The sequence below is a fragment of the Aspergillus candidus genome, assembly GCF_002847045.1.
Source record: "Aspergillus candidus strain CBS 102.13 unplaced genomic scaffold BDW47scaffold_71, whole genome shotgun sequence".
NCBI lineage: Eukaryota > Fungi > Ascomycota > Eurotiomycetes > Eurotiales > Aspergillaceae > Aspergillus > Aspergillus candidus.
This window is the reverse complement of record NW_020194076.1, coordinates 50,389-72,666: the sequence shown is the minus strand read 5'-3', so window position 1 is coordinate 72,666 and position 22,278 is coordinate 50,389. Positions and strand designations below refer to the sequence as shown.

At 54.6% G+C, this 22,278-nt stretch overlaps 7 protein-coding genes across 7 annotated transcripts; 4 read left to right on the top strand and 3 right to left on the bottom strand.

The window, feature by feature from the left end:
- Positions 1 to 111: 111 nt before the first annotated feature.
- BDW47DRAFT_84120 (putative MFS transporter) lies at positions 112 to 2,192 on the bottom strand. The gene is made up of 4 exons (XM_024820005.1): positions 1,023 to 2,192; positions 591 to 949; positions 408 to 507; positions 112 to 330 (listed from the first exon to the last, which is right to left on the bottom strand). Exons 1-4 carry the CDS (start codon positions 2,028 to 2,030, stop codon positions 307 to 309), a joined length of 1,491 nt encoding a protein of 496 aa, XP_024668073.1. The 5' UTR covers positions 2,031 to 2,192; the 3' UTR covers positions 112 to 306.
- A 1,182-nt stretch (positions 2,193 to 3,374) lies between these two features.
- BDW47DRAFT_84116 (uncharacterized protein) lies at positions 3,375 to 4,970 on the top strand. Its single transcript, XM_024820004.1, has one exon. The coding sequence runs from the start codon at positions 3,575 to 3,577 to the stop codon at positions 4,697 to 4,699; it is 1,125 nt and encodes a 374-aa protein (XP_024668072.1). The 5' UTR covers positions 3,375 to 3,574; the 3' UTR covers positions 4,700 to 4,970.
- Positions 4,971 to 5,393: 423 nt separating this feature from the next.
- Positions 5,394 to 7,838, top strand: pmt4 (dolichyl-phosphate-mannose-protein mannosyltransferase; the record flags this gene model as incomplete). Its single annotated transcript, XM_024815525.1, has 3 exons — positions 5,394 to 5,615; positions 5,688 to 7,332; positions 7,387 to 7,838. 3 exons carry the CDS (start codon positions 5,394 to 5,396, stop codon positions 7,836 to 7,838), a joined length of 2,319 nt encoding a protein of 772 aa, XP_024668071.1.
- Positions 7,839 to 8,236: 398 nt separating this feature from the next.
- BDW47DRAFT_129402 (pirin family protein) lies at positions 8,237 to 9,142 on the bottom strand (the record flags this gene model as incomplete). The annotated part of the gene is made up of 1 exon (XM_024816988.1): positions 8,237 to 9,142. One exon carries the CDS (start codon positions 9,140 to 9,142, stop codon positions 8,237 to 8,239), a length of 906 nt encoding a protein of 301 aa, XP_024668070.1.
- Positions 9,143 to 9,822: 680 nt separating this feature from the next.
- BDW47DRAFT_84099 (PRKCSH domain-containing protein) lies at positions 9,823 to 11,952 on the top strand. Its single transcript, XM_024820002.1, has 2 exons — positions 9,823 to 10,190; positions 10,254 to 11,952. Exons 1-2 carry the CDS (start codon positions 10,074 to 10,076, stop codon positions 11,781 to 11,783), a joined length of 1,647 nt encoding a protein of 548 aa, XP_024668069.1. The 5' UTR covers positions 9,823 to 10,073; the 3' UTR covers positions 11,784 to 11,952.
- A 447-nt stretch (positions 11,953 to 12,399) lies between these two features.
- Positions 12,400 to 16,669, top strand: BDW47DRAFT_84084 (cytoskeletal protein-binding protein SLA1). The gene is made up of 5 exons (XM_024820001.1): positions 12,400 to 12,724; positions 12,927 to 14,213; positions 14,307 to 14,340; positions 14,394 to 16,115; positions 16,185 to 16,669. The coding sequence occupies exons 1-5, from the start codon at positions 12,527 to 12,529 to the stop codon at positions 16,208 to 16,210; spliced, it is 3,267 nt and encodes a 1,088-aa protein (XP_024668068.1). The 5' UTR covers positions 12,400 to 12,526; the 3' UTR covers positions 16,211 to 16,669.
- A 573-nt stretch (positions 16,670 to 17,242) lies between these two features.
- On the bottom strand, positions 17,243 to 21,140 carry BDW47DRAFT_120672 (coma-domain-containing protein; the record flags this gene model as incomplete). Its single annotated transcript, XM_024815524.1, has 8 exons — positions 17,243 to 17,346; positions 17,377 to 19,591; positions 19,912 to 19,913; positions 19,993 to 20,441; positions 20,501 to 20,583; positions 20,635 to 20,752; positions 20,806 to 20,843; positions 20,916 to 21,140. 8 exons carry the CDS (start codon positions 21,138 to 21,140, stop codon positions 17,243 to 17,245), a joined length of 3,234 nt encoding a protein of 1,077 aa, XP_024668067.1.
- Between the last annotated feature and the right edge of the window lie 1,138 nt (positions 21,141 to 22,278).

Below are 22,278 nucleotides of genomic sequence, written 5' to 3'. Positions count from 1 at the left end.
ATAGAACATTGAGTAAAGAGGGAGATTGCCATAATAACAACAATAATCACGCTATAACCAGTGAGTATCCACCGTCTAGAATTATCAATGTACACAAATGGAGTAAGATATTTATAATCTGATATTTCCAGTAAGAATACACCGTACTATTTAGGTACATGGTATCAAAGAAACCCCTATATTCAATTAATCTTATTTTTTAATTATCTCTGCGCATCTAAAACCAGAGAATCTCTTATTTGCAGTTTTGCTCAAGTCCATCACATGACTGACTGTCTCTCAGTGAATCAGAACGATCTATGCTAATCAGTAGGTGAATCGGAATCCGGGCTAAACAAGGGCCAAGTCAGTACGATCGCACAACACAAATATATATACTTGAGATTCAAAGTATGAGGCAAACCGACTTTATTCTGCAGAACCCGCAGGCCCTGCTTCTGCTGCTGATTGCACCGATAGAAGCATACTGTGAATATCCCCACGATGACGATCATTAGGATGTGGGATCTGTCATGGCCGAACCGTAGTAGTTAGCATGCCGTCTAATCTCCTAGCGATAAAAAAAGAAAGCAAGGGGGGATAAAACTCACCCCACAGCAACCCAAACAGCAGTTGGATACCGCGGCGCCTCAACCGACCGCACGATATAGCTCCCCGCAACACCTCCCAGGCCATTACAAGCTGAGACGGCAGCCGCGACGGTAGCGCGGCTCCACTGGCCGACGATGTTGTTAGCCATGAAGGCGTTGAGGGCGGCCCAGTTGGAGACGTAGGCCCCTGTCGCGAGGAAGGTCCCGATGTAGCGGACTGTGACCTGCGAGGGGAGACCCAGCATGAGGAAGCCGGCGACGAGGCAGAGGGCGTTGAAGGTGATGAGGGGACCTCGCACGCGGTAGGTGTCGCCGATGAAGGAGGTGAGGAGTGCTGGGATGACGGACCAGTAGTAGGGCTAGTAGGGTTAGATTTATTGGTGGATTGATATTTTAGGAGTGAGGAGGAAGAGGGATAAGGAAGAAACATACCGGGGTGGAAAGGAGAATAGACTGGTTGCTGGAGAAGCCCATCCCGGATTGGAGGATGATGGGGAGGAAGTAGTTCAAGGCCGTGGACACCAAGTTGAGGAGGAAGAACATGACGGCGAAGCCGTAGAGTTTGGGGTCGGCGAAGTTGACCAGCACTTTCTGCCAGGAGAACGGTTCCGGGGCGACGTCGTCGCGATCGGCTTGGATGCGCTGCGTGGCGATGCGGGCTTCGTCCTCGGAGAGGAAGTAAAAGCTGTGTTGCGCGCGCTCCGGAAAGTCGATCATCCACCAGTAGGTCACGACGCCGATGACGCAGGAGATGAGGCCTTGCACGAGGAACATCCAGCGCCAGCCGCGCAGGCCGGCTCGGCCGTCGAGTTGGTTGAGTCCGAAGTTGACGATGTTGCCCGTGGCCAGCACGGTCACCTCGCCGGACTGGAGGAAGGCAAAGCGCAGTTGCTGTTCGCGCCGCGTGTACCAGGTACTAACTAGATAGGTCAGCCCCGGGTAGATGCCTGACATCGCCATGCCGAGGAGCACGCGCAAGGCGATCATCTGGCGCCAGGTGTGGACAAAGGCCATGCATAGCGTGATCAAGCCGAAGCAGAACGTGATACCGGCGAACCAGATGCGCGGACCGACCCATCGCACGGCGATTGTGGAGGGAAGCTGAAAGACCACGCTGGAAATGGTGAAGATGAAGATGGAGACTGAGTATCGTGTGCCCTGGAGGTCAAGGTCCTGGAGCATGCTGGTGACGGACGCTGACGAGAGGATGCCGGAGTCCAGCAGGTTCAGACTGCACAGAATGCCTGCTAAGGTACAGAGGCGGATATCGGTCTTCCAGCGAACATGCTTCTCGAGCGACTTCAATTCCTCCGGACAGACATCATTGAGTGTTGACAGCCCAGGGGGCGTATCTTCTGGCCCATCTGCTTCTTCGACTGTGGTCGGGGACTTGGGCTTGGTGGACATATTTCCCACCTGTTCCGTCGCTGAGGAAGACATCCAGACCTCAGTACTTTTCCCACTCGCGATGATTCATGTCGTGGAGGCCGTAGTATTAACTTTTCATGTTGGGATGGGAATAGGGTGGGGCAAGAAGGTGGTAGTGATAGTGATGGCTTGCAAAATGCCGAGGTGCGGATCAGATTCGATTTTCTCCTCTGTCCGTTCCGCCCTCCCAATCAGCAAGCAGGGTGGCCCTCTGCTATACTTGCACGCAGGGTTGTAACACTCTAGTCTCGAGCTAGTCGGAGCTGAACAGCATAATCGAGTCGGATACGGCGTGATCCTTCAATCAGCTCCATGCAACACGAAGTAGGCGCGTCCTTCAGCCCTTCCACCCCTGGATCGACCCGCGGGAGATCATCGACCCTATCAGAGACCCTGGTTTGATTGAGAGTTCATTATTGATGGCTAGGGTGACCCTTTTATGTGTGCTTGACACGGGAGAACGTGGTTTGTCGAAAGCAGCAAGGGATATAGCGGAGAACCTGTTTTGAGGTATGGGTGGTGACCAGTCACCAGACTTCTGCAAATGTTTGATCCTCTGAGAGGTCATATCGCTCGCTTTGGAGTGCGAACGGTGTTGACCGATTGAAGATACCGCCGGAAAGATGCTGCATGGTTTGCTGATTGGATCCCTGGTCGATATACAAGGTTGAACGGAGATATCACCGCCATTAGAGGGATTACCAGGCAGAAAGCAGAGACTTAATTCAAGATGCAGATGGAGAGATGACCCCGCTATTTTGAATCGGAGCTGCAGGCAAACAATTGTCGAATCGGACTCGATTGAGACAGGTTGAACATTGCATTGTGATCAACAGCTTCCCACTATCTGGGCGCTGAATTATCTTTGTGTGAGAGGTAGCCATGATGACTCTCCCATAATAAGAATGATAATGAAAATAATTCTGGCGACTGTATACAAATATTAGAGCGGGGGGTCGTGCTATGGTATCTGCATGAAGCCAGGGAGAGAATGACAGGACATCCAGCCGTTCTTTGTCTGTACGAATAGAATAAATTATATAAAAAATATTGCAGGAAAGGTGGATCATATAAACTAGATTATATAAAGAGTAAACCATATAAACATAAATGATAGACAAATGAGCTCCAGGAAAAAAATATATTAATAAATATAGAAAATAATCCATATTACATGGAAAATAAACTGCAGAAAATCCAATGACAGTTGCTATCCACGAACCACTATCGATCAATTAGTCCTCCTGGATGAGTATAAATTATTAATTACATTTTTTCACTTCTTTACAAAATACTACACTGGTCTCTCCATGTTTCAACCGGACGAAAGGAGATGATATAAGACTATAAAAACCGGGTCCATCTCCGCTCTTATCGATTCCCCCACCTTGGGGAGTCTGGATGTGACTTGTACAACTACAACCTCCACTCTTTTGCTTCATTCTCTTTCCACCGACTCTCCTCTCTCGTATATTATTCTTGTCATTCTCTTACTTTTTATTTATATATCATCCCCCCCCTCTTCTATCCCCCACTAAACAGCTCACCCCGATACCATGGTCGACCTCATCTCTCCCCCCGACCCGCGTGCCTTACTCCCTCCGTTATTAGCTTGCCTCCCCACGGCGTTTGCTTCCCCCACCCCTCCTCCCGCTTTCCTCCCCCTCCTCTCGCCCATTCTACGCCAACGTGTTCAGTTCCTCGGCTCCGCTACCACGTCCCCGACCGAATCGTGGCTTCGACTGCTTTGCTGGGATGCGGGGAAGGCCGAGCACCTCCAGAGGGTCGTGGACGGCACTGAGTTCGAACCGCACCCGGTCTCGGGCGAGATCGAGATACACGGGGAGGTCCCCATCGTATATAAGCGGGTGGACGATGAAACGCTCCACTCGCGCATGGTTCTACCGGACTACGGGTTGATCGCGGTCTATCTCTGGTGCCCGAACGATCAGGATGGAGGGGGTCCCGGGTGGCGCCTGGCCGAGCTTCTGCCCGAGGAAGGCAGCGGGGGCGACAATGCCGACTGGTCGCTGTCGATCGGCGAAGCAAAGACCCGATCACAGGAACAGCTGGTGGAGGATGCATTGAGAGCTGCGGAGACACGCGAACCGAGTGCCCCGCCGGCCGCGGACGAACAAAAAGAGGAAGATGATGATGACGATTACTGGGCCCAATACGACGCCACACCGGGGAGGACCCCCGCCGTCAAGACACCCGCTCCCAACCCGGTCTCGTCGCTACAGCAGCAGAATGCCTCCGAGGCCTCCTACTTTTCTCGTTACGCCGACGTTCAGCCGGCTTTGGACAACCACGACCCCGAGGAAGAACAGCCTGAAGTCGGACCGTCGTCGCTGAATGGAGACATGCTGGCCAGTCTTCTACAGCGACAGATCAACGGCTCCGGGGACGACGGGCCTCCTCCCGTCGCGAACGGGGACAGCACGATGCCTTTGAACCACCCGCGACCGTCGTCGACGCCATCTATGAGCTCGGAGGCGGTCTCCAAGCTCGAACAGGAGGCGGAAAACCAATCATCTGGAGAGATTGCTGTCAAACAGCATATCAGCTCGAACCTCAAGAGTTTGTTCCGGTTGGCGAAAGCCACGGGGATTTCGCGGACCGATTTTCAGTCGCTGGTTCAGACGGAACTGGAATTATTGAATGTGTCCGATCATGATTGATGACTTGCATTTTATCTTATTCTTATCGTTATCATCTATTTTTGCGTTTTTTATTTTATTTTATTTTTTTTACTATTGGTCTGGTTATATTTTCTTGGGATATTGATCTTTTTGATGTGTCAAGTCCATCTGTTTATAATTGCATGGTGGCTGCGGCGTATTGCGGTACGTTTCTTCAACACTATATCGGCACATATAGATAATGCATGGGATCTTGGTTCTGGTCTGATTCGCATTGACCTGGCAATATCATTTACACATAGCCGAATACAATTATATATTCCAATATTTGCATTTTCCTCCAATATAACGATGGAGTAGTCGGTCCTTGGTGAGACTGAGGGTCTGTTATGGCGCAGTCGGACCCACAGCTTGATCCGATCCGCCCATGTTTGTTGAAGACACGCAATCCGTCTTCAGCGTTGACTTCATCCTCTTCCAAACTCCATCTTTCTTTTCATTTTCTTTCTTCTTCTTCTTCTTCTTCTTTTATTGTCTGTTATTCAATTGATTGATCTTTCTACTTGGTCATGCTCTGTTCATGATCAAGTCCTTTTTTTTCAATAGTAGGTCGTTGTCCCCCTGGGTCGTTGTCCCTGCTGACAGGTCTCACCGTTTAGTAATTTAGACCCCCTCACTCATTCCTGAACCTTTCTTTCCTTGTTTTCTTTTTTCTCTCGACAAATTCAGCATCATGTCTTCTCCCTCCCCCTCTCTCCGCAAGAGAGTTGGGAAGACGGAGACCACTCCGGTCCCCGAGGCCTCGCCGGGCAAAAGGGGGGCGAGCTCTCCGCGCAAGTCAGAATGGGATTATCGGCTGGCCATAACCATTATGACCGTCTTGGCGTTCCTCACTCGTTTCTACCGGATCTCGTACCCTGACCAGGTGGTTTTTGACGAGGTGCACTTCGGAAAGGTAAGCGGCTCGATCGATTGCACGCGCGGGAGGAACCTCCTGACTGACGCGGAACCCGGTGGGATTCGATAGTTTGCCTCCTATTATCTGCAACGCACATACTTCTTTGATGTCCACCCTCCGTTCGGAAAGCTCCTCTTTGCCCTGATGGGCTGGATGGTGGGCTATGACGGCCACTTCCTGTTTGACAACATCGGCGATTCGTACATCGACAACAAGGTCCCCTATGTCGCGCTCCGCGCCATGCCCGCGACGCTGGGCGCCCTCACCATTCCGGTGGTCTTCCTGATCATGTGGGAGTCGGGTTACTCGCTGCCCGCCTGCGTGCTGGCCTCGGGACTCATGCTGTTTGACAATGCGCACATCGGAGAGGATCGGTTGATCCTCCTCGACGCCTCCTTGGTCCTCACCATGGCCCTCAGCATCCTCTGCTACATTCGATTCTACAAGCTGCGCCACCAGCCCTTTGGGCGCAAGTGGTGGAAGTGGTTGCTGCTGACGGGCGTGTCGATGAGTTGTGTCATCTCCACCAAGTACGTCGGTGTCTTTACCTTCGTCACCATCGGCGCCGCGGTCTGTGTCGACTTGTGGAACCTGCTGGATATCCGACGTGCGTCGGGGGCCCTGACGATGGTCGGCTGGACCAAGCACTTTGTCGCCCGCGGCTTCGCCCTCATCGTCGTGCCTTTCCTCTTCTACCTCTTCTGGTTCCAGGTGCATTTCGCCATTCTCACGCGCTCCGGCCCCGGTGACGACTTCATGACGCCGGAATTCCAAGAGACCCTCAGCGATAACGCCATGTCCGCCCAGTCCGTTGGGATCCAGTACAACGACGTGATCACGATGCGCCACAAGGACACCAAGGTTCTCCTGCACAGCCACTTCGACAAATATCCGTTGCGCTACGACGACGGCCGCATCTCGAGTCAGGGCCAGCAGGTCACCGGGTACCCCTTCAACGACACCAACAACCACTGGCAGATCCTTCCCACGGTCCCGCTGCCCCACGAAGAGACCGAGGGACACAAGGTGCGCAATGGCGACGTGGTCCAGCTGCGTCACCTGGGCACCAATTCCTACCTCTTGACCCACGATGTCGCCTCGCCCTCTCAACCGACCAACCAGGAGTTCACCACCGTGCCCCCGGAGCTGGCCGAGGGCGACCGCCACAACGACACCCTGTTCGAGATCAAAATCGAGCATGCAAAGAACAGACAGGAGTTCCGGTCGCTGTCGAGCCACTTCAAACTGATCCATGTGCCCACCCGGGTCGCCATGTGGACCCACACCACGCCGTTGCCCGAATGGGGCTTCAAGCAGGCCGAGATCAACGGCAACAAGAATCTCCTCCAAAACAGTAACCTGTGGGTGGTGGACTCGGTCGAAGGGGTGCCCGCGGATAGCCCGCGTCTGGTGAAGGAGGAGCGCAAGGTCAAGCACCTCCCGTTCCTGCGAAAGTACCTGGAGCTCCAGCGGGCCATGTTCCACCACAACAACGCCCTGACCAGCAGCCACCCGTACGCCAGCGAGCCCTTCCAGTGGCCCTTCCTGCTGCGCGGCGTCAGCTTCTGGACCAAGAGTGACACCCGCGAGCAGATCTACTTCTTGGGCAATCCGGTCGGGTGGTGGATCGCTAGCAGCCTGCTGGCGGTGTTTGCCGGAATCGTCGGTGCCGACCAGTTGTCTCTCCGCCGCGGCGTGGATGCCGTGGAAGATAGTGAGTTGTCCTTCTTTCCTTTCGTATAGGCTGCCTTTGCTGACCTGCCATTAGTTTGGGGACCGGGTGCCCGTTCGCGTCTGTACAACAGCACCGGCTTCTTGTTCCTCTGCTGGGCCGCGCATTACTTCCCCTTCTGGCTGATGGGTCGCCAGCGTTTCCTGCACCACTACCTCCCCGCACACCTGGCATCCTGCCTGGTGACGGGCGCGCTGGTGGAGTTCATCTTTAACATCCAGCCCATCGTGGTGGAGGCGCCCAGCTCTGACGAGGATCCCGCGGGCAAGGCTAAGGCGCATCGTCGCGTGGGGCATTTCGTCACGGCCAAGGAGCGCATGAGCGGCAAGTCCCTTGCGGCGGGCTGGTTGGCGACCTTGGTCATCCTGGGAGCGACCTTCTGGGGATTCTGTTTCTTCGCGCCGCTGACCTACGGCACCCCCGGGTTGGACGTGCAGGGCGTCAATGCCCGCAGGTGGCTCGGCTACGACCTGCACTTTGCCAAATAGTCGACCATTTGCCTGGACGGGCTTGTTTGTTGATGGCAACCAACCAATCCATCCTTGCCCCTCTCATCTATATGCCTCTTCTCTACTCTCTTCTGCACCTGTCCCATCCAAACTTTAATCCAAAATGTACTATGATCCGCGCGAGGACGTACCGAATACCCTTTGTTGGCGGTAGTTATGGATACATCTTTATGATCTTGCATTGCTCGTTCGCGTAAGCTGATTCCTTGTCTCGATACAATAATATGAAATATGAAAAGAAACTCTTCATGTCGAACGTCTACCCGATCGGATTGGCAGTCAAGATACATTGTTCACCAATTTAAAAAAACGCCGGAATAAGAATACATATCAACTATCTGAAACCAAACAATCAAAATACATATAATCAAAAGCAATCAAGTCATCCTCTTCCCAATCTCACTCTCCCAATTGCGCGACTTCTCAAACCCATTCGACGCCGTCTGATAATCCATCATCGCCTGATAAACCTCCTCCTGACTCGTCAGCACAAACGGCCCATACTGCACAACCTTCTGGTCCAGCGGCTGGCCGGCAACAAGAATAAACCTCGCCTCAGCGCGCGCATTCTCCGGCACCGACACCTCCACAAACTCACCCCCCTGTTCAAAAACAACATTGTGAAACTCCTTCACCACCCGCGTCTCATCCCCGGACCCAAACACCGCCGACCCACCCAGCACATAAGCAAACGCATTCCACCCCACCGGCAACGGCTGCGCAATACGCCCGCCCGGCCTAACCGTAACATCCAGCAGCCACACAGGCGTATACGCCAAATCGCGCACACTATCCACCCCATGCGACTGGCCCGAAATCACCTTCACCTCCACCCTCCCGCCGTCAACATCAGCCCGCGGGATCTCCGCCGCGCGCAGATCGCGATACCGCGGCTCGCACATCTTCAGCTGCTTCGGCAGGTCCACCCACAGCTGCATGCCGACGTTGGGGCTGCCGTCGGCGTTCTCGTGCGGCATCTCCGCGTGCATGATGCCCTTGCCGGCCGTCATGAACTGGAGATCGCCGGCGCCGATCGTGCCCTTGTTGCCGGCGAAGTCTTCGTGGTCGACGCCGCCGTGGAGGAGGTAGGTGATCGTTTCTTGGCCTCGGTGCGGGTGGTCTGGGAAGCCCGCGCCTTTGCCGATTGTGAAGTGGTCCAGCATGAGGAAGGGGCTGAAGTGTCGGAGCTTGGAGGTGCCGATTGAGCGGCGGACGCGTGCGCCGGCGCCTTCGGCTTGCTCGATGGCGAGGAAGACTGTGCGGATTGTGCGGGGGATGGACATTTTGGTGTAGGTTTTGGTGGTTGTTGTATTAGGTGGTGTTGGTATAGTTGTTGTAGTGTTGTGGTTTTTGAGGAAGGTGGGTAAATGAGATTGTATAGACGTAGTGATCTCCTTGATGTGATCAAAGTATAATGTAAAGACAATTGCAATGCTGGCAATGAAAAACGACAGAAACAGTCTCATCGAGGTGGGCGGGCTCCTCTTTATAGCTGTGGGGGTCTCCGCTGGGGAAGGGAGTCGAAGGTTGAAGATACTTCAAAGGTCAGTTAGTCAATGTTATGATATTTTGAATAAGCATGGTATGTGAAAGGGAGGATTTATAGATAATCAAATAGCTACTGGGGACCGTCATTCTTTGAAAGAATTGGACAGAATTTATAATTCTATAGATCAGTCATGGATGATTGATGCTGATGCGATGAGTGATGACTGATCGCTGATTGAGATGATTGTCAGCACGCTAGGCCGTTTGCGGTTAGTCTATCTAAACCAGACCAGGCTAGCCTGATTGGGACAGACACGTGTGATAAGAGATGATGTAATTATGCCCTGCTTTCTTATCCTGCTTATATAACAGATGCAATAATACCAGATGGTTAGATTACGGTAATTCACCCCACAATACTGCGCTTGTTGGTCTTTACTCTTTCCAACTGTCATGATCGGATCCATCCATGGGTCCGCTATCTATCCATATCCCATTCCGACTCACGAATATCATCATGCTACGAGCATAGCTCCATACTGTCATTCTCCTCTTTCTCAATGCCACTGCTAGATTGAATCTTCTCCCTGCCTAGACTCGTTCATCCACCGATTGAATCATTGGACCCTCCTACCGCGCAGCTTCCCCCAACAGGCCAGATAGTCGCTTCTGACCGCACCAGGAGCACAATCGATCGACACCCGGCAGGGTCTGCCAGATGCAGACATGGGTCGACCCAGCTGGACAATAGCCTCGTGGCTGGCACTGCTCTGCGCGACTCCCTCCGCCTGGGCCAGCAAGAAGGTGTTCAACATCAATGATGATCTACTCGCCTCCCCTCAGGTATTTCCGTTTCCAATGGTTTCCTGTATCGAGATCAATGCGCTGATGTGATCGCGCGTCTAGTTCCAAATCTTCTTCCCGAACGAATACATCCCCGCCACGGAGGCTGAGGACTTACTGCAGTCCCAACACCGCCCGGCCACCTCAGCCGTGAGCGGCCTTCAACAGAACCGCGCCCAAGTGCACCTGAGTAATGATGCGCATGATCGCCAACCACGCGCCCATGCGAACGAAGACGAAGCAGAACCAGGCCCCGCCTACGAGGATATGATTCTGGGCGGGTCCCGCTATCTCTGTCGGATCCCGCATGTCGAGCCCGAAGACTTCAGCCACCCGAATGGCTCGGCGGAGGAGAGCGAGGCGGAGCAGCAGAAGGAGCTGGCAAGGGCCACAGACCGAGGCATGGAACTTCTACGCGAGATGGAGGGCAAGTGCTTGTACTACGTGTCCGGGTGGTGGTCTTACTCCTTCTGCTACCAGAAGCAGGTGAAGCAGTTCCATGCTCTCCCTTCGGGGAGTGGTGTTCCCAGCTATCCCCCCATGGAGGACCCCACGACGCTCTCGTTTATCCTGGGCCGGTTTCCCCGGCCGGACGACGACGGCGATGATACGGAGCCGGAGCGCAAGAGGAAGAAGAAGACGACGGCAGATGTCGCCAGGCTGCAGACGAAAGGGGGCTCGCGGTATCTGGTGCAGCGGCTCGAGGGCGGGACCCAATGCGATCTGACCGGGAAGCCGCGCAAGGTCGAGGTGCAATTCCACTGCCACCCGCAGTCCACCGACCGGATCGGCTGGATCAAGGAAATCACCACGTGCTCGTACCTGATGGTTATCTACACGCCGCGTCTCTGCAACGATGTCGCCTTTCTGCCGCCCGAGCAGGACGAGGTGCATCCGATCGATTGCCGGGAGGTCCTCGAGGCGGACGAGATCCCCGAGTGGGAATCCCGACGGGACACGCACCTGGCGCAGCAGCTGCTTGACGCCACCGAGCAGCCTGAGTTTGCTACCGTCGGGGACATCGAGGTCGGTGCGCAGAAGCTGGTCGGATCGGAGGGCAAGAAGATCGAGAAGGGTCGTGTTGCGTCGGTGGGCGAAGAACGGGTCGAGATCGTGGCTAAGCGCGAGGGCGGCGAGGTACAGCAGCTGTCCCGGGAGCACTTGAAGAAGTACGATCTGGACCAGGAAAAGCTGGAGACGCTGAAGAAGCGACTGGAGGATCTGGCGCAGGGCAAGGATTGGACGTTGGAGGTAGTCACGGCTAATGGAGAGCGCGGACTCCGGGGGATTGTGGATACGGACGAGGATGAGGAGGTGGAGGAGGAGGAAGAATCCAAGGGAAAGCCTTATCACGAGGCCGAGAAGGCTGGCAGTCATAAGCCAGCCCCGCCAGAGAAGGAGGGTCATGGCCAGGTCCCGGTCGAGGAGAAGGGCCATAGCAAGGACAAGGCCCCGGTCGAGGAGAAGACTCGGGACAGCCCTGGGGACCCTCTCCCCGACTCTGGGTCATCGGAGGAGAAAGAAACGGCAGAACCGGGCAGTGAGGAAGAGTTCAAACAGGATCAGCGGAAGAAGATTAAGGATGAGCTCTAAGCTGTTGATTTTTGGTCCATTTACAGTTATGGTTATCTATCATTTGTTCCATCGTTCTATATCCGGGTTGGTTGTGGATGGTTCTGCATGAATTGTATATTAGTTTAGGAAGAAACGTCCAAAGTTCCTTTGACCTTTCTTTCTCTATTTCTCTATTTCTCTATTTCTCTACTTCTCTATTTCTCTACCTATCTATCTATTTATATATATAAATATCTGATACTATTCGAATCGACGGTGGTATATCTTATATAGACTGACCGCCTTCGGGCCCCGCTCTCCATGATTCGACCAGATTTGCCCGACGATCTCTCTCCCTCCTTTCTCTCTCTTCACTTCCACTTCCACTACTTCTCTCGCTCTCTCTCTCTCTCTCTCGCTTCTCTCCTTCATCTCATTCTCCTCAATTACCCACCTCTCTCCCCCCTCCCCTCCCTCTTTCCTCTCTATCTCCCCTTGAAGTGGCGAGTGTTCCCTTCCTCGTCATAGTTCTACCACCAACTAGCACGGACGACTGACGCTGCCAAGACGGTTGGTGTCCTCCACATCCAATCCAGTCCAACCCACGAACTTATCGAACCCACCGAACGACCAACTTCACCCATCTTCTCCCTACCACCGTCTCCCCGCCCCCTCTATTAAACCGGCTGGGTCGTCTTATCGAGGAAAACCTTCCTCCGTCTGTCAATCTCCCCTTCCGATTATCCCGTTACGCTCCGCCGCTGGCCTGACAGCACCTCAATATGGGTTTCGTCGGTGTCTACTCGGCCATCTACGACTACCAACCCCAGGGACAGGGGGAATTGGAGTTGCGCGAAGGTGATCTGCTATATGTTCTGGAGAAAAGTGCCGACGACGATTGGTGGAAGGCTAAGAAGAAGGCGGATCGTGACGATGAGGATGAACCGGAGGGTTTGGTGCCGAACAACTATGTGGAAGAGGTAAGGCTGGATCGCGATGCAACCCCCTCTCCTCTCTCCCCTCATTCTGAAGCGGGCAATCCTGGTTATTGGAATCCTGGCGTCGGTTGAGCTACCCCAGCCGTGACTATTCCCAGCGACCGATGCGAGCTTCATTTGATTTCCATTTTATTTCTATTTTGGCAAAAGTATCGACTTGCTGACGCGGCCTCCTAATGCACAGGCTCAACCAACCCACACTGCAAAAGCCCTCTACGACTACACACGCCAAACGGACGAAGAGGTATCTTTCTCCGAGGATGCCGAGCTGCTGGTGTACGACACCGAGGACCCCGATTGGACCCTCGTTGGGGTGAATTCGGATTATGGGTTCGCCCCCGCCAACTATATTCAAATCATCGACCAGTCGGCAGCGTCGGTTCCTTCGCCTCCATCGCCTGAGCCGGCTCCCCCTTCACTCCCGCAACGACCGGCCGCCCCCCCGGCGGACGAGTCCCCTGCGTCCGCCGCCAGCCCTGCCATTGACTCCGCCCAGAATCCCGCCGCGGCGGCCATCGCAGACATCATCCACAAACAGCATGCGGTCGATTCCGAACCCCCCCGCTCCGTTCCCCCGCCACCCCAGCCCTCGTACGAACCCGAAGACAGCTACCGCGAACCGTCGCCGCCACCTCCGGTGCTTCCGCAGCGCCCTCCGTCGGGGCAGATTTCGTCCCCGGTCATTCGCGAGCCGCCGCCCCAGCCCTCTCCACCCGCACGCACGCACCTCTCAGGCGTCCGACGCGGGGATCAGGAACATGTCAAAGAGTCTCCCCCCTATCCCCGATTTGGACAGCCCGCCCCACGGTCTCCCTCCGGCTATCACATGTACAATATCAACGAGATGGTGGAAGTCATGGGCAAACGGAAGAAGATGCCGACGACCCTGGGCATCAATGCGGCCACCGGAACGATCTTTATCTCCCCGGAGGATGACGGCGACTTGCAGGAGTGGACGGCGGACAAGCTCACGCACTACGCCGTGGAAGGGAAGCACGTGTTCATCGATTTAGTCCGGCCAAGCAAAAGCGTCGACTTCCACGCCGGTGCCAAGGACACGGCCCGAGAGATTGTCGGTGCCCTGGGGGAGATTGCGGGCATCTACCGCGCAGAGGGTCTCAAGGAAGTGGTGGCCGCGGGGGTGGGCGGTGCGCAGAAGACGGGTCAGATCCTGTATGAATTCATGGCCCAGGGGGACGATGAAGTGACGGTGGCCGTGGGTGACGAGGTCATCATTCTTGACGAGACCAAGTCGGACGAGTGGTGGATGGTCCGGCGCCTGAAGAACGGCAAGGAGGGTGTTGTCCCGAGCAGCTATATCGAGATCACCGGCACGGTGCCCAAGGCGCCTGCTGGTGTCGAGTCGGGGCTGTCGACCGTCGAAAAGAACCGCCTGGAAGAGTCGCGTCTGGCCAAGGAAGCGTTACACAAGTCGAAGACGGAGGACTCGCTCGACTCTCCCAGCCCGGAGGTAGGCCGTTTTCTTTTTTTTTTTTTTTTTTCCCTTGCATCACCCAACAGCCACGAACCCATGAACTGACTGGAAACCTTTTTCCTCTTGCAGCGAAAACGTGACAGCAAGAGCAGCCACAAAGCGAGTAAGTTCTCCTGCTCCGTCCCCCTTGCCTCGTGCCGGTGTGTTGATAAAAAGGCTCTGTAGAACCGGACCCGACCAAGACGAGACAATGGACCGACCGTACCAAAACCTTTACCGTGGATGCTCAGTTCATCGGTCTGCAGGATGGTAAGATCCACTTGCATAAGATGAACGGAGTCAAGATCGCGGTCCCCATCGCCAAGATGTCCGCCCAGGATCTGGAGTACGTTGAGCGCGCCACCGGTGTGTCGCTGGATGAGGACAAGCCGCTGTCGGACATTCGCAACCGTTCTCAGGCAGATGGCAAACGAGCCGGGGCGTCTTTCCAACAGTCCGACTACGACTGGTTCGATTTCTTCCTGAAGGCCGGCGTGGGTCCGCACCAATGTGAGCGATATGCGCAGAACTTCGTCAGAGACTCCATGGACGATAGCATTCTCCCTGATATCACGCCCGAGGTCTTGCGCACCCTTGGTTTGAAGGAAGGGGACGTCCTGCGGGTGATGCGCTACCTGGACACCTTATTCATCCGTGGCAAGCCACGAGGACGCAATGTGAGTTTCGGCGGGGAGGAAGTGATCGGCAACGGGGAAGACGCCGGGGGTCTGTTTTCGGGCCCTGGGGGCGCGTTGCGCAACAACACCCGCAAGGGCCGGCCTGCGCCAGCGGTCCAGGCTGGCGATGTCGTGGACCCCAAGGCTTTCGAGCAGAAAGACTCGTCCCAACCAACCGAGCGGAAAGATTCGCCGCCGCCGTCGACGCCGGCTGAGCAGCCAGTGAAGAAGGGCTTCGATGATGACGCCTGGGAAGTCAAACAACCCAAGCCGACCGTTTCGGCCTCGGCTGCGACAACCGCCTCGCCCACAGCCACGGCGTCTCCCACCACCAGCAGCCAGCCTATCACCCAGAAACAGCTCACGGGGGCCCTGGCCGATCTTTCCGTCCTTCACCCTCCGCTTCAACCGGCCCAGACCCAAAACGCACCCGTGACCGCGTCTCCCCCGGTCATTCAACCCCAGGTGACCGCAGCCCCAGTGCAGCCGCAGCCGACCGGTGCGACGCCCGGCTTCTTCAACCAGCTGGGCCAGGCGCAAGGGTTCAGTCCCCAGGCGACTGGCCTGCAAGCGGCGGCCCGACCCCGCCCACAGGCTCCTCAAACCATGGGCCAGAGCTCTCTCCTCCCTCCTCCCCCACCCCGACCTCTGTCGGCGCCGCAGAACTTCACCCAACCGCCGAACTCCTTTGGCGCTGCTCCCCTGCAACCCCAACTGACCGGCATCCCGCAAGCGGGGCCCCCGGTCGCTCCCCCCGGACAGAGCCTGGCCGAACTGAACCAGCAGCGCTTCCAGCCACAAGTAACCGGCTTCGCGCCCCAGAATCAGTTCCAAAATGGACTGGCCCCGCAACCGACGGGATTCCAGCCCCAATCTCAATTTGGCATCCAGCAGCAACAGCAACAACAGCCGGGTTTCCAGGGTCTCGCGCCGCAGCCGACAGGCTTTGGCGGTTTCTCCGCGCCCCCGCAGCAGCCTATGCAGACCGGCATCAACTCCACTCTCCCGCCTGCCTTGCAACCCCAGCCTACAGCCATGAATGGCATGCCGTACAGTGTATCTTCACCCCCGCCCGTGCCGCCAATCCCCCAGCAGCCAACCGCTGCGCCCTTGCAGCCGCATAAGACCGGGCCGCCCCCGCCCGTTCGCTTCGGAGTCAAGCCCGAGGCGAAGAAACTTGCGCCACAGCCGACCGGCATGAAAGCCAATCTTTCACAAGCCAGTAAGCCCCTTGCCCTTCTCTCCAGATATTCTCGTCTAGTGGAACGACTCTAACGCATGATTGCACCAGCTCCCGCCAACCCATTTGGCTTCTAAACTGCGAACAACGTGTATATAATTTTTTTTTCTTCCCCCACTATCTACCGGCACATGACCTTTCCAGCCTATACATTTGAATTCCCTTTCTTTTTTGCTCTCCATGGAGACGGACGGGGTTGCGCACATACCGTAGATGATGCTGTCTGTAATGTGAAAAAATTCTCTTCTGGACACCGCGAGTTTTGATTGAGACAATTATACATACAGGAAGAATCTCGGAGTGTCTTGTTTGTCACGCAGCGCTTCAGCGACTTGGCTTTCCTTCTTTCCTTCTTCTTTTTTCTTTGAATCTACCTACCTCTGTTATTTCCTTTGTCTTTCCTTTCCTTAATTTTTCTTTCCTTTTCTTACCTTTTTCTTTTTGTTGATTTTCTTTTCTTGTTGACCCAGACTTTTTTTTGACCTGTGAAGAACTGACCCAATACTGTGTATGTAATGTTGATATTTAGACTTTTTAATTCTTTTTCTTATTGTTGTGTTTTACTCAGATCTCTTACTTGGCTGTGGCCATCGTCGAGCTTCTTCGATTAAACTATATAGTGTACCTTGGGTGTCTACTTATCGCTGATACGTGTGTTTAGCTCTTTCCTTATTTTCCTGGCGTGTCTATCTTCTTTTCGATCTTGTATAACCCCCTCGGATATACCGACTGTAGTCGAGCTATTTTCAACTTGTGTTTCAATCTCAACTACTTACCTACCACCGACTTAATTATGCACCTAGGTAGTAACACCCTATATCGGTCTGTCATGTGTGTTGTATCTGGGAATGAGCTCAAGGGGTATTAGTGTAGTAAACATGTTTTCCGTACATACAATATGTCACAGGTAGTGGGTACACTGGTGTGGTGGTGCAGGGTATAGAGCGTTTGCGTTGTGTCAACAGAGAGAAGGCATCCCTATGTATCTATGTATATATGGATATGTATGTACACATCCACTCTATTGCGTGGTCTATTGATGATCATTTTATGATATACTATACAGATGTTGAATTCCACCAGGCAGAAGGGAGAAGAGGGAGGATCAATCAATTCTCCCCCCACAGTCCAAAAACATGCACATCCTCCGCAGAGTAAAACAGCCCATTGTCAGACAGGATCATATCTGAGAGAGGCGTCTGGCTGGTTCGTTCTACTGCGCCCGCGCCTGCTGGATTGGTACCATCCTCTGGGAAACACCCCACGGGAATACCCGTCGTTGTTAGTGTGGAGATTGCCGCGTCGTAGGGCAGAGTGGTGGGATCGCCGCTGCTGTATAGAGTGCTCCAGATGTCGTGCTCGGGTGGGTTCGTGGGTGCGCTGGGGGTGGGTGTCATTGTGGTGTTTGGGTCCCCTGGTTGTGTTGGGGCGCCGCTGAGGATTTTCCCGGGGGATGATAGTGGGGTTGGGACGGAGGGGTCGATCGCTGTCCCAGCCGCCGGAGACTTGTCCTTGACGGGACCGACCTGGCCGAAGAGCTGGTCGACTTGTCTGCTGCGGCGCTCCATCCATTGGCGGTTACGCCGACGGACGTACTCTGTGACTGCGGCGCGCAGGTACGTTACGATCTGGAAGAAGCGGCAAGCGTGCGGATCGTGGGGCACGAACAGGTCCAGGAATCGCTCGGCTTTGTTCATCCCGTCTTCCAGCGGGAGGAGGTTGTCGTAGTCTGCGAAGAAGGCGGCGCCGAGGACGACGGCTGAGTTGAAGACGGAGTTGATGAGGAAGGGGAGGCGTCGTGGGAGAGAGGTATGTTGGGAGTGAAGGCCGTCGACGAGGTCGAGGCAGCGGAGGGCGGAGTACACGCATGCGTCTGCGAATAGGGCTATGCGGGAGGTGCTGTTGCTTTGGGAGTCGGCGGTGCCTGTTGATTCGCGATTGCGGTGGACGTGGTGGGAGATGCGATAGATGAGGAATGGTCTTGTTAGTAGGATAATGGACCAGTAGTATGTGCCGAGGATATGGGCCGCCGCGAGTGTGCTTCTCTCGGTTTGTGTGTCGTCTTGCCGCTGCGTCTCGGGCTGGAGGAAGCTGGGGAGGTTCCGGACCCAGGTCCGGTGTTGATTGGAGATAGCGTCTGCGACGCGGAGCGAGACTACTTGTTTCATGTAGACCTCCGTTAGGATGCGTTCGAAGATGTGGCATAAGGAGACGACCGTCGTGGAGAGCTGTTCTTCCGGAGAGAGCAGTGGGGTCCCTGCGGCGGTCGCGGCATCGTAGTCGAAATCCGACGTGGCGGGCGGACGACCGAGGGAGGAGCTGAGGAAGAGGTCCATCATCCGCAAGCTTCTCCATACGTGCTCGCGGGCCTGTCGCTCGCGCGCGCAGAAGAGCGCGTTCGCATCTCTCCGGTGGATTCCTACCGCATAGGCGGCCCGCAGGGCGATTCCTAGGTTCATGAAGGCTCCGTTACGACGGCAAGCCCCGAGCATGTACATCGAGATCAACACGTACGACTGGATAGTGTAGATACTCGGGGTCTCGGTGAAGGCGGAGAATGCCAATTGGCGGCCACTGATAAAGTACTGCTCGGCGGAGGTCTGGTCAATGTCGGATGCTTGCGCCCCGATAGCCATGACTAGGTAGAAGATCGAGCTGACGGTGTCCTCATCTCCCGACGGGTCGTCTACCCAACCGACCAGCCGGGAATAGAACTCGTCAAGATCAAAGAGGTCGAGCAGCGGGCTGGTCGCAAGCACGTACTGGTTGGCCAGTCGCTGCGCCTCATCTTGACACGGAGGAGGGACCAATGAGCCGGTTTGCGGCGTGGAACTGTTCTGAAAAGCTTCCAGCATCGAGTGACGCGAGTTGTCCTCCGTGAACTCGCATCTCCCAATAGACGCTGACACGATGCGCCGGACGCTCTGCAGAAATGACAAGCTGGCTGAATCCCCGATATACATGAATTTCCCCTGCCCGTCCTGTAGAAGTCTCGCCACCTTGGGTACTGGCGCCATACCGTCCCTGTCATCCACCGCCTGCTGCTCCGTGGTGCCGCTGTGATCCTCGAGCGAGTTCAGTAACCGATCCATGGCTGGCTCCCGCTGCGGGGTAGGCAGTATGTGCTCGCTCAACAACATAGTGTCTGTGGCGCTCGTATTCGGCTTCAGCAGGCGGGCCGGCTTGTCGGAGAAATGGCATTCGGAATCTTTATTTCGTTGGATACATATCGTACATGGTTGCTCGCCGTTGCATTTCTGTTTCCGTCGCTTACAGCTGTCGCATGCACGGCGACAGCGGAGTCGGGCTCCGGAGGGCAGACTGGCCCGCGGCATCACGATCACTGCCCAGACGGAGACTGTGGGCTGGAATTGAGGAATTCGGTAGATACCGTTGGGAGTGAAAGAGGAATTGGCGTGTTTCAATCTCCGTAGTACACCCCGCGATGCCGTCCGAACCTAACCCCACTGGTAGTCATCTCTCGCGACGGCATTCAGATGGAAGACTTTGCTTTCCCCTCAAGGGAGGTCGAGTAGAGTTGAAAAAGAAGCATGGAAACTGGTGAATTGGAAAAAATTGAGGTCAGGGGGCATGCCATGGATTTGGCAACCAAAGAGGGGAAAAAGTGAAAATCTCGGGATGATCGACCGGGATTAAGACGATTTATATGTTTATCCCCGGATTCTGTATGTGGGGCTTACTAACTGCACTATAATAACTACCTTCATCTCCAGCTATATATTTGTTAAGCCTTCATATTCGGACACTCATTGATTACAACTTCATTACCACATTAAATACATCATTCATCCCCCTTAAGGTCGGAAAGACACGATCTTCCCCCAGGTGTCAGCAGTACCCCAAATACCCTGGCGCAGACACGACAGCTGCACGATCTGGCTATGGTCGACGAAGACGTTAACATCAACGCCAAACTCCCGAATATACCAGTTAAACACCTTAGGGTCAGCAGCTTCGAACATCACCCGCTCCGACGGCAGCTCCTTCATGATCGTTGAGACCACGTCGGTGCGCCACGAGCGCACGTTCTCCGTGATGCCCTCGGACTCGATCATGAGACGCTCCACGCCGGCGTCCAGGAATCGCCGTCCCAGGTTGACCAGCTTGGATGGGTCCGACGTGCCGATGGCTTCAAGGTCTGCCTCTGAGGTGTCTCCTCCCGCGCCGAACTGGATGCCCAGCTCGGGCTTCGCTTTCAGCTTGTAGGAGTGGACTTTGTCTACCAGGCGCAGCCAGTCGTCTTCGGGGAATGAGAGGAATCCGGATGAGAGTTCGATGACGTCGAATCTGATACCGGGGTTAGACCGATCGTGCTTCCACATCCGAAACTGGGGAGAATGACGTACCCTAGGTCTTTGCATTTGGTGAGGTATCTGTCGAAGACGGTGTTCGGATCAGGGTGTGTCAGAAGATGCTCGGCCCAGCCGCCCTGGTTATATTAGCGGAGATCCCCCAAATTTCCCGTGTTGGTGAAGCGAACCGTAGACACATAGGACCCATTCTCGTGGGCCAAGTCAATTAGCTCGCGCAGACGGTTCTCCTGGAAGAGGGAGAAGGAGCCCCCGGAGAATTTCAACCCATCCACATGCTCGCCCATTCTGATATGGCCGTTAGGAGAGGTATTGTCTATCAATTGCTTCCGTCTACTTACGTCTCGAGCACATCGGATAAGTATCGCTTACCCATAACCTGTCGTACGCCCATGGGTTAGCTTCGGAATATGTCATAGGCATCCAAGGGGTGATGGGAGGTATGACATACCGAATAGTATGGCCCTCTAATCTCGGTGACACCCTTGGACCGGGGCTTTGGGGGTCTGGGGTTAGATCGGGCGAAGCCAAACCCATTCTCCTTGTCTTGTAGTAAAGATACGCCATTGTGAACAGGTGCCGTGGTCGAGAGGCCCTGTGAAGCAGCGGGGATCTGGCGCGAAGCCAGGCTGAGGATGTTCCTCGAGGAGGGAGCGATGCGAGGCACGGAAAACATTGTGTTGTGTTGTGTTGTTCAAATCAATTGGTTTGAATTGAGTCTGTACACTAAGTGAGAACAGCTACCTATAAATGGCGTCGTCAGGATATCTGATATGCACCAAAGCCTTCCAGATTTGGGATTGTGCTAGTTCACTCGGTCTTCGGATAGGTTTGTCGTCCGGGTGGTATGAACATACCTTGATGTAAATCACCGTTCTGTTCGTGGGGAACCCCGATACCGGTGCTACAGATGATAGGTGCCTCTCTCCATTCTATTTAGGCTTCAATCCATGGGTTTGCACATCTCGTCAAGCTTGAAGTAGTTGCCCGTTCGGAAGGTGCGCGATGAAGTCAGCATAACGACATGGTGGACAGGTCATGACGTCATGTCTGGAGGAGTGAAATTCCAGGCCACGATCATTGTTAGTGATTGATTGTCAGTTGTCCGATTCACGGAAATAACTTCCAATGGCTCAATATCTTCTCTAGACTGATTCTAGCAGTCATTCGTTGCATTATGCTTTTTCTGAGTTCATCGATGGTGGATGATATAGGGCTGCTTAGGGTTTCAAATGGCCCGCCTTAACCCTCCGTCCCTATATCGTCTCCGGTCCAGCTGCCTCATCCTTTCCCATGATACTGGGCGTCTATCGAATTCATGAAAAGTTCAAGATTATGTATGATACGCATTTGGTCCGCTATTAGGTGGTGTCGTCGTCTCCCAACATGACCTGGCAGACGGACCTTACCGGAACACCTCAACCAATAGCCGATCTGGTTGTCCCTGTATGTCCCATAAGACTGGGCCAGATGGGAAGACGTAGCACGGATGCTGTCATGCTTGACCATCTGTTTGGTTCAAGTTTCCCATGAGCAGTTGCATTGACGATGGTCTAGCCATGTTTGGGTGGTTGTACCGAACTATAGCCACTCGTAGTCGGCCCCGACAATCGCCGTCGTAGTACAGAGATGCAGTTAATTACACGCCAGTCCATGTTGGAATATCCAGCGGTTGGCTGCTTGATAGTTCAGTTGGTAATCACCGGGCTTGAGCTTGAAATGGTAAAAGAGAAAGAGAGAGGCATGAGGTGCTGGTAGCCTGAGTGTCCTCTGTCCATACCGGTGGCGCGATGTGGTGTTAAAAATGGGAGTAA

Coding starts and splice junctions, on each gene's coding strand:
- BDW47DRAFT_84120 (XM_024820005.1), bottom strand. CDS start 2,030: ATGTCTTCCTCAGCGACGGAACAGGTGGGAAATATGTCCACCAAGCCC. Junction 950..1,022: donor CTATTCTCCTTTCCACCCCG/GTATGTTTCTTC, acceptor TAACCCTACTAG/CCCTACTACTGGTCCGTCAT. Junction 508..590: donor GCTGTTTGGGTTGCTGTGGG/GTGAGTTTTATC, acceptor CGGCCATGACAG/ATCCCACATCCTAATGATCG.
- BDW47DRAFT_84116 (XM_024820004.1), top strand. CDS start 3,575: ATGGTCGACCTCATCTCTCCCCCCGACCCGCGTGCCTTACTCCCTCCG.
- BDW47DRAFT_84099 (XM_024820002.1), top strand. CDS start 10,074: ATGGGTCGACCCAGCTGGACAATAGCCTCGTGGCTGGCACTGCTCTGC. Junction 10,191..10,253: donor ATCTACTCGCCTCCCCTCAG/GTATTTCCGTTT, acceptor TCGCGCGTCTAG/TTCCAAATCTTCTTCCCGAA.
- BDW47DRAFT_84084 (XM_024820001.1), top strand. CDS start 12,527: ATGGGTTTCGTCGGTGTCTACTCGGCCATCTACGACTACCAACCCCAG. Junction 12,725..12,926: donor CGAACAACTATGTGGAAGAG/GTAAGGCTGGAT, acceptor CCTAATGCACAG/GCTCAACCAACCCACACTGC. Junction 14,341..14,393: donor CAAGAGCAGCCACAAAGCGA/GTAAGTTCTCCT, acceptor GTTGATAAAAAG/GCTCTGTAGAACCGGACCCG.